General features: G+C 35.7%; 1 protein-coding gene across 16 annotated transcripts in view; it reads right to left on the bottom strand.

Annotated features, from left to right (window-relative positions):
- Ome (omega) overlaps nt 1–12,636 on the bottom strand; it is a 173,916-nt gene that overhangs the window by 140,062 nt on the left and 21,218 nt on the right. Inside the window, exon 1 of one of the 16 annotated variants that reach the window (XM_064127309.1) lies at nt 2,879–3,029. The exons of 14 other annotated variants lie outside the window; for them this stretch is intronic. In XM_064127309.1, coding sequence (XP_063983379.1) covers nt 2,879–2,896 — 18 coding nt within the window. In that variant the 5' untranslated portion in view covers nt 2,897–3,029. Of the gene's footprint in view, nt 1–2,878; nt 3,030–12,636 lie in introns of those variants that run through there. One more of the 16 variants, XM_064127304.1, reaches the window with a different exon arrangement.

The raw sequence follows: 12,636 nt of genomic DNA, 5'->3' as shown, positions 1-12,636 counted from the left end.
ATATACTGTACCTAAATTAAAACAAATACATAATTATAATTATTTTAATTGATACATATATACCTTGATCAATTGAAATATATTTTTTCCATCAATAAATAGCATTCGTTTATTCTCATTCTCCAATTTTTCAACATCACAAAATTTAACGAAGTAATTTTTCAATAACCCAATCTAATCCTCTCCATTAATTCTCATCCCAATCTCGCTGGTATTTTCCGTGATCATGTACCACAATTTATCGTATTTCATCGAATGAGAGATTTTTCAAATAAAATGGAGTACCAAAGATTGAAGTATAACACGAATACCTGGCACCATGAGAAACTACGAGATATACTTTACTTGAATGAATCGGTGAACGACGAATGAAAAGTGTTAGCCATTTCGATTGGCAATAAATATCGTATAAAAACAGTGCACTGCACAATGAAAAATGTTGAATTTTGTCTTGAGTGGTTGGCATAATGTACCGTCTGGTTACTCGTGTCACCAACACTTTTCGTGTTTATCACCTACCATTCAAGGAAACTCGTTGTCACCACGGAAACCATTTCGGAGGGGATATTTGCATGTGATAGGGATCTTTTATCGTATGAATATCCCCTGAAATTTACCAGACTGGGAGATAATTGAAACAATAACAAGCGTAAAAAAATATGAACATTCTGCAAAATTATCTGCGAAGAAAAGAAAACGAATTTCTCCTCCCACATTTTTTTTATTCCTAAAAAATACTGTAGCACAAAAAAATAAAATAAACTCCAACGAAATTGATAAAACAAAAGACTTATTACTTCAATTAACCCAACCCCCACCCTTTAATGACACCCAGCAATGTGTAAATAAAATACGATTTAAAAAAATTCCCTTCAAACATCACCAAGTCGCGGTCGGGCAAAATTAGCCCTTTGAACTCAGCTCATAAATTAACTCGAGCTTTTGAGGTAATTTACTTTCTACCCTATCACCCTCCCCCAAGTTAGAAAATACACATAACCCATCGACGTCAGTGTAAATAAACAGAGTCAATTGGATAAAATCATTTCCTCCAACTCCTTTCACTCCATTTGTAAATAACAACCCCCTCCCCCGTGATTTATCTCGTCATAAATTTCCTCATTATTACCCTTTAAAGGGTTGAAATCTGTACAAACAACAATATGAATCGTCTCCCGAGTTAGACCGACCGCCCTTTCCAATTAATCCCGACTAGAAATCGCAGGAAAAGGGAAATAAAAAAATAAATCCCCTCATTGATCAATAATCGGTCGAAAAAAATCCCTAAACAAATAGGAAACGGAGGCATCTGACTCAGGGTACGATTCCGAGTGTCATCTGAAGGTGCAGGAATGGAAGGCATTCAATTCGCTGTGTCCACACGTCGGTGCCCTCGCTTATAACTTTCGCCAGGATATTCCCTTTACCCTTCCTCACCCATGTGCACTCCGCCCACTCTTCATCGCACAGTTGGCTCTATACAAACTACGGCAAAACGTGATCCCCACCCACTGAACTTTCCCTCGTGCTTTCCTGGATAATTGGATTTTCCAGGATGAGCGTTTCGTCGCTAGCTGGACGATCAATGCACCATTCTGAGAAGCCACAAGTAAAACTATGGGTATCTCAATCAAGATTGAGTGGGAATTAATTCATGTATGTGCAGGGTTCAATAACAATTAGGGATTATTGCTGTTGGTGTAAATGAATAACTCCCTACACCGAGTACTAATTTATCGGAATTAATTGAAATTATCATGAAATCGGGAATTCGTAATTTTTCAACGACTGAAACAATTTTAATGCCAACATTTTTAAGTCATTTGAAAATTATTTTTATTGACAATCAAGGGAATGATGTTTATTTGGAAAATGTTTTAATCATGTGGGATAAATAATTCATCCACAGTTGACGCTATTATTACCGTTACTGTTATTATTTTCGTGATGTGACGATCTAGTACCTCGTTAAACACCCTAAATATGAGACATTAACTATCTTATGTTACACATTAACTCGAAGGGATGTTTCATATCTTCTGTTCTCCTGTTACGACACACAGGGGAGGGAGGATAAAATGAATCTCTATAACTGAATTCTTCATATCCCCTAAATTAACAATAGCACTTTCACAAATTTTATTTCAGCAGATTCCCAGTTATTGATAATAAAAAAAAATGTAATTTTTTCACCCTCCGCCCTATCACAAAAATTCTTTCATTGCTGGGAGGATAATAAACCCCGGGAAAATGAGAAAAAATTCCATTGCAGAACCACCCTTGCATCAGCGACTTTTGTAATCATTGATATCACTGAATCTACAGAAGAGAATTTTTAAAAACTTTTCCTCATTTCGAAGGATTTTCTTTTAAGCTTCCAAACGAAATTAAATTTTTCCAAATTTTCTCGTTAGTTTCACAGATATTGAGGATTTAACAGACTTCATCATCTCATTTTTTTTTCTCAATAGTATTATTCCTTCTTTCTTACGAACCAAGTAACCTCGAAACTTTCGATCTCGTAATCAAAAAAGTAACTCTTTGTTCTATAAAATTTCAAAGGAACATAAAAATTTTGCAACTCGTTAAAAAACCAGCACTTTCTTTCTACAACGAGAGTTTAGCACTTTCTCCGGTAAAATTTCTGGAAAAATCCTAGTATTTGACTAGAATCGATAACGACGGAAAAATTATTCAACAAAGTCTTTGGCACTACAAAAATAAATATTTCAATTTCATTCGCCTATCGCAATTATTTTTCTGATAATAAAATACTTCTGATGATTGAAAATGTGACTGAATGGCAGACGAAAATTTGCATAAATATTTTCCCAAAATATCCATTCCTGCACAATATTTACTATCAAAAATAACTTACGAGTTTCCTCCTTCGCATAATTATCACTTTCCAATAACCACTTCGTAATTAAAAAACAAAAAATAATTCAAACTGACAGATATCACCGCATAACGTACAATCACTATATAAAAATAAGAACAATCCTTTCTGTATTTTCGACAAGTTAAGAGACAAAGACATGTGAACTACTCGATAACTATAACGTGAATGATGATCTGCTTGATCAGGAAAGTAAACAAAATTAAAATTCAATCAATAACTCAAGGAAAACACCTTCATCCTCGTCTACAATGAAACCATTATTTACCACTCTCCAAATAAATACTCACAACCATCAACTTCCAAAGGTTCTCAGAATTGTTCCAAATACTCGCGACCGAAGAATGAAATTATATTTCTTTCGACTGAAATATTCACCCCACGACCAACTTTTAAAAAATGAAAAAAAAATCTCCTGTTGACATCTCACAAATCTTTTTAATCAAAATATTACCAACTAAACAAGAATTCATTTCTCATTATAATAATTTCGTCATAATGAAATGTATTTCTCCAGTCCCCTGCAATTGTTCTCCCCCGAAATGACTCCATAATGAATTACGGAGTTATATCACGATAAACAAAGAAAAAAAATCCCGTCAAAGACCGGTTAAATGAAAAAAACCGGAGGACGAGACGAGAAAAAAGAAAGAAAAAAATCCACGAAGCGAGAGGAAAATGAATAACTCGTTTCCTCGATTCGTTCTGAGTTATTTTACTCTTCTCTTTGTCCACCGGTCACGGCCCTTGACAACACGACAATGCACCCCACAACGTACCCCAAAACATTGACAATATTTATCGTCTCCAACTCACCATTCCCTCCTCTCATTCACAACGAATGCAGAAATATAATGATGAAGGAAAAACTGGTGTTAGTGAGGATGGAGTGAGCTTGTAACACAGATCTACGAATACCCGATGTAAAGGTGAAATGAAAAATGAGATGAAAGGGGGGTGGGAGGGAGGGAGGGGGAGGCGAGAGTAGCTGAAGAAGATCTTTCATCGGTGTGACGAAGGCGAGATTACTTCCTCACTCTCGGTGCTTCACCGTTAAGAAGGGGAGAGGAAGGGGGAAAGGGGGATGATGTCGTCGAGGATCTTTGAGGGGAGGAATACTCAAGCCTACTTCCTCCAGGTCTAATTTTCCTTATCTTTTCCTATTCGTGACATCTTAACCTCCTGAATTTTTGACTCTCGTCAAATGTAATATTGAGGCACTTGAGGGATCGGTAATCTCTTGATAAGCGATGGGAGGCAGTTGAGTGATTAGTGAAGGGGTGCAGAAAATTTTTAAAATGGCGAAATGAGTCTGAACAATTCATTTGGGAAATACTAAGAGTGGATGGATCTGTCTCGATATTTAATGAAAGGAGCGATTGATTTGGATTTTTTTTTTAATGTATCAAGTGAGTTAAACATTCCCTCAGTGTTCACCCCCTCCCAGCCATCAGAACCTTCTAAATGAATTCATAAAAAGTCAGTAAAAAAGAACCGTCAATCAGCGATATTCCCTAGGGCACGTTCACTTAATATTATCGCGGAAGGAGAAATAAAAATCTGAAGAAATACGTTGCCATTACAGCCCTCAAAGGAATTCCTGTTCAACGAAATTTAACAAAAAAAAATGATTCAATTGCTCCACTGGGAGACTATCAATTCTCTTTTTTTCTTTTTCAAGATATAGTTTTGTGGAAAAATGCCGGGCGATTATATTTTTTCTTTCATCCCCTAATTTCTCACCCGAATGATTCAAAATAATAGGGGAGTGGTGTTGAAGGGATTTAGCTAAATCTCACTTGAAATTCATTCACTAAAAATCGAATCGTTATCAGGAATCAATATCCAGATCCACCCTAACACTTTTACCCTTTCCATGTCTACCATTTTCAACCCCTTTATCATTTTTTCTCTGACAGTATTAAAATTTTAATTTTTATTCACATAAAATCAATTACGAAGCTGAATTTTCAACGAAATTGGAATTATTATCGAGAGCTTCCTCAAACAATATTCACAATTACCCCAGAATTTTTATTCCCATACAAATTACCCCCCAGTTTAACCCCCCAAAATTATATCACAACTGAATTCAAATTCAATTATTGAGTTTGCCCCACAGGCTATTCAATAATTCGCAAACATAAAAGATTTATTTTTCCGAAAATTATATTTCATCGATTGAGTCATTCCGAACCTCAAATGAACACCGTTAACAATTCAACTGGACAAATTAATTAAAAACAATAAATAATCATCAAAAGTAAATAGAAATTTGTAAAGAAAAATTTTTTTTCAGGTCTCCCTACATCAACTGCACATCATCCCATAAAAACGCAATAATTATGACACCCCCCAAGTCCCATCTCCCTCTTTCCACCCCTCCCCAGTGCTCTGTCATTCGCGTTGCGGACAGAGCTTCAGTAAAATTCAATAAAAACGTGGACGTCAAGACGTGAGATATCCTCGAAGTAATATAAAAATACCAATATCGCCACACTTACTCCTTCCCCCTTATCCATGCATTGATATTATCCCCCTGCCCCTCTCATCCATCCCCTCGTGCCACCATTTACCATTTCACCTCCCACACAGATATGAAACCGCAAAACGTCTACCGGATATAAAACGATAACGTTATACTGCCAATACTACGCCGATTGCCATCATCAATGTTTTTCGATTAAATTAAAACATTTTTTTTTTGTTGTTCCGTTAAAAGAAGAATTTGTCCCATTTTTTTACGGTTCCGTCAAATGTTTACGAGCTATGATGGATATATGACAGATAAATGGATTTTCCGCTCGTTAATTTAATTTCACATCGGGAGATTAAATCGTGAACGATTTTGTTTTTGAATTTTGAATGGAGGTATTGTTGAGTAACACCAGCATAGTGAATGTGCTTTCAAAGAAATTTAGGGATTTATAGAACAGTTACAATCACGAATAAAAAAAATAAATAAATGATCGTTAAAGTTGGAAAATTTCATTTTGATAACTTGAAAAAATTGATTTGTTTATTTTTCATTCGATGCAGCGTATCCAGGAATATACCTCATCCAGGATGATTCAACATAAAATTAATTCTACCACCGCATCAATTACCCCGCACCCCAATTATTAGTGAAGACTATCAATAATTATTTTTCACATAAAATTCTTCATTACTCATCGCGAAGCCCCGATAAATCACCACAATACTGAAGCAGTGTGTTGATGTCATGATAAATCCATTCAATACATCATTTCCCAAGTTACGTTTGCCGTTCCTGAGAGTAAAAATTATTTTTGCGAAATATCCATTTACTTCCGGCACACAAAAAGAAATTTTAACCTCCAGATGGCGAAAGGTGGGACAAAATGACAATCAACCACTTTTTAAATCAACTTTTATTGGAAAAATTAGACTTGAGGGATTAATTGTCATGATAAAACAACCCCTCGTCCCTCATTTCACCCCCCGGATGTCTAACCACCCCTAAAATTTCTTTCTCTCCAATAGAAGCACAAGAAAACTTTTTTCACCCCATTTTAATGCCGATCCGCGTACAATTACGAAAAAAACTTGTTATATGATGGCCAGTCTACATATGGTAAGTGTCGACGAGCATAAAATTCAAGGATAATGAACCCCACCCACCACCAGAACCAGCTTACCATGTACTGGAGGAAAACAAAGTGCAGGAAAATCCTCGAGTTTTCGCTTTGTCAGAAACAAAATTGAAAAGGAACTCGACCAACTGAATGTAATCTCCGGTTAACGTTAACACACCGAGTGGAATAAAGTTTCAGGATTATCGATTATCGTAGCGTCGTTTTCTGAGTGTAAATGGTCTCATTGGGCAGATGGAAAAACAGTGAAATATAATCTTTCCTCCCTCGCCTCTGCCAAAAAAAAAAAATAAAGAAATCTCTTTCTTTATTCTTTCCTAAAGCGGGTGGCTGGGCGAGGGGGGGGGGAGGGTAGAATACACGAGACAAGGGGAACATAAAACTGTTACCGAGCTTTTAACATTAACTTTCTATTTTTTTCCTCTGCAATAAACCGAACACTTCCCATTTTAAATAGTTCTCTCATCTCAAAATGACTAACTCTCCCCCTAAAATCTAAAAATTTTTGTTCTTTTATGAAAGACGCATTTTACTTTGCCTCTGGGTCACCCCGTGAAAGACGACAAAAAGCGATAACTCTTTTTTTTTCCCTCCCCCCCATTTCTCATGCGGTTTCCAACAAGAATTGAAAAGAAAAAAAATATCAAATACGTAACACAGTTGGCAGGTGGAATAAATTGTGTGCAATGGTATGGGTTTATGCGGGAATCAGAGAGACGAAAGTATGCGCACTGATGCTTTGAGTCGTTGCCAAACCAATTCTAACACGTCGAGTACTGGGATATCGTACGATGGATTCTCCACGATGTCACCCACCCTCACTCACAGTCAGAGAAATGGTAACGGCTATTGGCTAAACGAGATGATGACGAAAAAGCGATAAGAATTGAAGTGGAAGAATTGAGAAGGGAAAATTAGCAATTGGCAATGAGGGGATGTTAACGATGATAGAAGGGGTTGATAGACATTGAAAATTGGAATAAATTTCAAATGAGCCAGAAGAATTGTGAAGATGTTGAGAATGTCCCAGATCAATAGTAAATTTTCAAAATCAACGAACAAGAGATAATTTCTATCCGAGAATCTTCAAAAGAAAGTTCTCCAGTTACTTTCACTTTCATCCATCAAATCTGATCCCCTTCACTTCCCGAAATCCGTCAAATATCTGAGTTGACGTTATATTTTCAAAGAAATATATCGAATAATTAACTCTGCGATATTCAATAAAAATTATGGAAAAATTTCGAACTCAATTACAAGCTAATTTGGGCTTCGCTTCGAATGAGTATTTAATTGCATATCTGTCGTAAATGATCATCAACCATATTGAACTCTTTTATGATCACGCAATTTGAAATGTACCATTGTACAACGAATATTGCATACCATGTGGAACGATATGACAGACATTACAATAAAATAGATTTTCAGATCAATTTCATTATTATGACAGAGAATTAACTATTAAAGAATTTTTTCAGAAATTAAATTTTCAACATCATTATGGACATTACTCGAATGGCCCTGCTGTAATAATTTTAATTGAATCAACAGATTTTAGTAGACAAACCCATCACAGGGAAATAACAATTGTCATTTATCCCCGAACGAACGCATTATTTTTATTTCAATTAAAAAACATAAAAATCACCAGGAAATTCTGAGGAACATTCCATAATTAAAACAATTAAGAGGATTTTTGTAATAAAATTAACCCTCATCCCTCGGTTGACCTCCTAAACGTCTAGTTTATCCCAAAAATTTATTTCCCCCTATCAAAATAAAAAATACCCTATACAAACTCCATTGTTTCCACATAATTTATCAAAATTTCCATCAACCAGATAATAAACTAAATATTCACTTTGTTCTCCATTGATACAGTTCAGATAGCTTGGGCCACAAGGCCACTGGATAGAACGTTTAGTACTGACCTACAACGTCAGACGAGACACAAACGTACACCATGAACTTATAACGGACAAGCCCCAAAGGCACACAAATGCATCTCACATTTCGCTTCATTCCCAAGCTCATTGGGTATTCATAAGCAACGGGTGTACACTACAAATTTGGCCAGGGACGAAAAGGCCGAATGTACACCGTGAATATGATGCTACCCAGTATGAGCCTATTTGTTGAACAAGCAAACATTGAATAAATAATATTCATAGACTAGTGGAATTTGAATGAAACAATTTGTTTCATGTTTATCATGGGAATTCTTGAGAGATTGGAAACTTTCACTGCATACGTTGGTGAGAAAAGTGAGGAATCTCCGGGGTCATATTTTCAACGGAGAAAGTTCGACCTTTGGTGAAAGAAGATCGCAGGTGAAACATTTAATCGACCTCCTAACGTTATCCAGTTCAACTCATTATCGTAAATGAATCATGAGCCCATAATTAAATGCGATAAATTATTAATCCTTGTCGTTCGTTATTAACAAATAAAACACATAAAAATGTCGGTAATTGTTGATTAATTTTTGCTGCCAATGTCACCCACGAGACTTACGGTTTTCCAAAAGTTTATGGATTTTTTTAGTAGATGAAAAATAGAAAAAATACGGAAAACTGAACTGCAAAAAGAATCAAGAGAAAATAAAACAAGAACTGAAAACAAAGAGTGCCGACAGAGAAAAGGCGGACAGAAGAGAACAAAAGCCCCGTCGGCTGGTAAAATTTCTATGAAACGCAACAAAAAGCCCGAAAATTGTGACTCCCATTTTTATGCTAAACGGATATACTGTGACAGTTTTGCCAACTACGAATGGTGATTTTTTTTTTGCAGCCTAGATAATCAGAGTTTCGTTGCTATCTAAATTGAAAAAAAAAAACAAAAAATTTTAAAAAACGTTTGTTCACTTTGTTTTTCGGAGAACAATATTTTTCATTCAAATTGTTATGCGCACACACGAGTCAAGCCAATTTGTCTGATAGAAAACATCGGGAAAAATGAATGCCATTCTAGATTGGACTGAATTATTGCCTATTAATTCGTCGTATAGAACACCAAGTTATTGTACAATGGAGTAAATACACAGAAAAATATTTGAAAAAAACCATTCTCTTGGCTTTTTTTTTTATTTTTTGCTACCTCATTTTTTTTTTATCCACAGATTCGCTGGATTGAATGTTATATTTGAAAAGCTGCGAGTAATATCGCTAATGGAAAAGAGATTACAAAAATAGAAAATCGATAATTGATGTAAAATCCAAAAGCATTCAATCCATCGCTCTGTGATTTTCACTCTGTGATGTGTTCTAGTAAAAAAAAAATATTGCATCAACTACAGGGAGCTTACAGGCATTATTGATACACCACTAATCCGTGCACTGATGCAACAATATTTTACCCACTATTAAATACCCTCGTGACGAATAATTCGTAAACTATTTTATTTAATTACTGATCCCAAATCCCATAAAATTTGTAAATTATTTCATCAAAATTTCGATAATCCCCTCAACTAAATCAACCCCATTGACTTTTTGACTTTTGAAATTCATTTATTTATCTAATAACACCCAAAAATAGTCCACCAACTAATGCAATAATTTTTCACCCCACAATATTTCAATTCACAAATAAAATATTCCCTCACCACCAACTCCTGTCGAAAATATAATCTCACTATTCCATAAAAATATTCCCTAACTCGTTCCTCGACTCATTGAACACTTTGTCCAATTAACTTCATTCAATTTCATCTGGAAATAACCGTCTTTCTACCCTAGATTCAGAAATACAAAAGGAAAGGGCACGTAGAAGTGTTTCCTCCCAAGAGCATCAGCTCAACGTTGAACAATATGCTGGGTATATAATCCCACTTAGGAAGCCAAGTATCTTCGGTGCTCCACGGGGTTACACCAACACCGGTTATACTCAAGATGGCGTAAGGCCCGTTATAGTTTCTCCCTGTATATTACTTGAGGATCTTGTTACCAGTATGACATTATTCCCAAGTGACTATCCAAACTACCAATGATACTCACCACGCAATGTACTTGGATTATTAAATATCCATTCAATGTGGGATTATTGTCTCCAAAACATTTAGACGACTATTTTTCCTCAAACTAATTCAACCCCATCCACTTCACTGCCCTAAGAGATAGACACAACTTTCGTGATGGTATTTGTTTGGAATAAATGTCCAAAACCATAATTCGAAAAAGAAAAAAAACAATCAATCATCAAAGAATGAAAGGAGCTTCTCGAAGAAGATGTCCCAAGGACCAAGGGACAATAAAAAAAATTGGAATTAAAGTAGTCAGTTCACCACCTGTTTGAAGTGATAACATGGTGAGAATATTCCCCAACTTTGACCTCAGTTTCTTTTATTCTTGTTTGAGTGACCCACCAGTCACGAAACCACTCACAGAACCTTCATACCCACAAACGTCACATCCTTGACCAAAGAGGTATGAAATGTCCCCAAGGCCACGACTCAATGTCAATGTTTATTACTTTTCCAAGAGGAAACCCGAGTTTATCTCACTGAAAAGGTATTCCACCCTCAAAGGATTTCATCGAGATCAACTTAAATCGAAAATTTATACTTTTCAAGGACGAACTAAACTATTGTAAATTGTAAATTGACTATTTCAATCATTGAAACCATTTCAGCATCAGAATCCCACCTAAATCACGAATAAACTATCACCATAATTCATTAACTATTAATCAATCGAGGCAATAATTAATTTCACGAAAAGTGAAAGAATAATTATTAGAGTTGGGCCCTAACGTACCACAAAAGTGCAAATTTACCGAATGTCGCGTCCCCCAAAATCGTCAAAAACCGTGTGATCCTTCTCCCTAAATAAATTCTATTACCTGAACTATTTCCATTGACATTCACCCAAAATGTCAACACGAATTACATCAAGAGATACGCGTTCACCAAATTAAACCGAAAAGTCTACTAGCCTCCCACACACCTCTGTATATCTATCCACTCCAAGAGATATTCAGAATTTGTGCCAAATTCTGTGGACACTGTATGCATTACTCACATACACCAACACACATAATATCGCACGGTCTGACGCCCATCGTACCATCCCCAACGCCCTGTAACCGCTTTGCCAGCCAACGCCCCATTTTGTGGAATACATCGAAAACTAATCATTGGCTGACGAAGTTCATTACGGTACGTGACGAAAACCAAAAAGCTTTACAAGAATATTCAATGCCAGTCCATTATCAAATTTTATACTGTTATCATTAACCAAACAGCCAACAACACGAACGAATCATTACGAGATACAAAAATAAAAGTTCAGTTTAAATAATTTGAATTTATGGTGCCTTCAGCACTTCCCATCGTGCGAAAAAGTTAACAACAATTATTTGTCGTCCATTAATATTCGAGTGGATCATTCGCCATGAAACGAATACCTTTCGATTGACATTCAGGCAATTTCGATGAAATTCTAGAGACCATTGCAGAATAATTTAACTCTCATTGAGAACATTATTGGAAATTCCGTAACAAAATATGTGTGGATAATTGGTCAACTAATAACGAGCCCTATCAATTACAAATTTCCCATCATTACCCGAAGACATGTCGCATTGCATACCCAATGCAATCATCCATATTTCAAATAAATTCCCCTTCCCTCGGAATTTTCCCGTGTATTGATTATTATTATTCAATCGATGCTTTCATTTTTTCATCCTACAATGAATATTGAATGGCTAAAAAAAATTGATTCCATAAAATCAAACGAAACTCGATGCAGAGAGAGAAAATGAAAATAAAACGAGAGAAAGTGTCGGAACAAGGACGAGAGGTAGATGGAAAAGTGCCTTTGTCAGTATTAAACGAAAAATCAGGTCTCGTACTGTGTTGATCCAAAATGTATATATGTATGTGGTGAAGGCCACCTCCTGGGTAACAACGCCAAAAGGAAAGGGATATTCATGGACTGAGAAAGCTTTTTCATGTGTTAAATCAATTCAGCTATGAACAACAAAGGAAAAATTCAATAGCAGTTAATAACCTCCATGAAGTGAAGATTTTTTATGAAAAATTATATCAGAAAGTGTGATATCAACGAATAATGAAACGTAAACCTGAACTGGAATGTTTAAAAAGACGTGTTCAGTCTC

This window comes from Diachasmimorpha longicaudata, chromosome 9 (assembly GCF_034640455.1).
Source record: "Diachasmimorpha longicaudata isolate KC_UGA_2023 chromosome 9, iyDiaLong2, whole genome shotgun sequence".
Taxonomy (NCBI): domain Eukaryota; kingdom Metazoa; phylum Arthropoda; class Insecta; order Hymenoptera; family Braconidae; genus Diachasmimorpha; species Diachasmimorpha longicaudata.
This window is presented reverse-complemented; position numbering and strand designations above follow the sequence as displayed.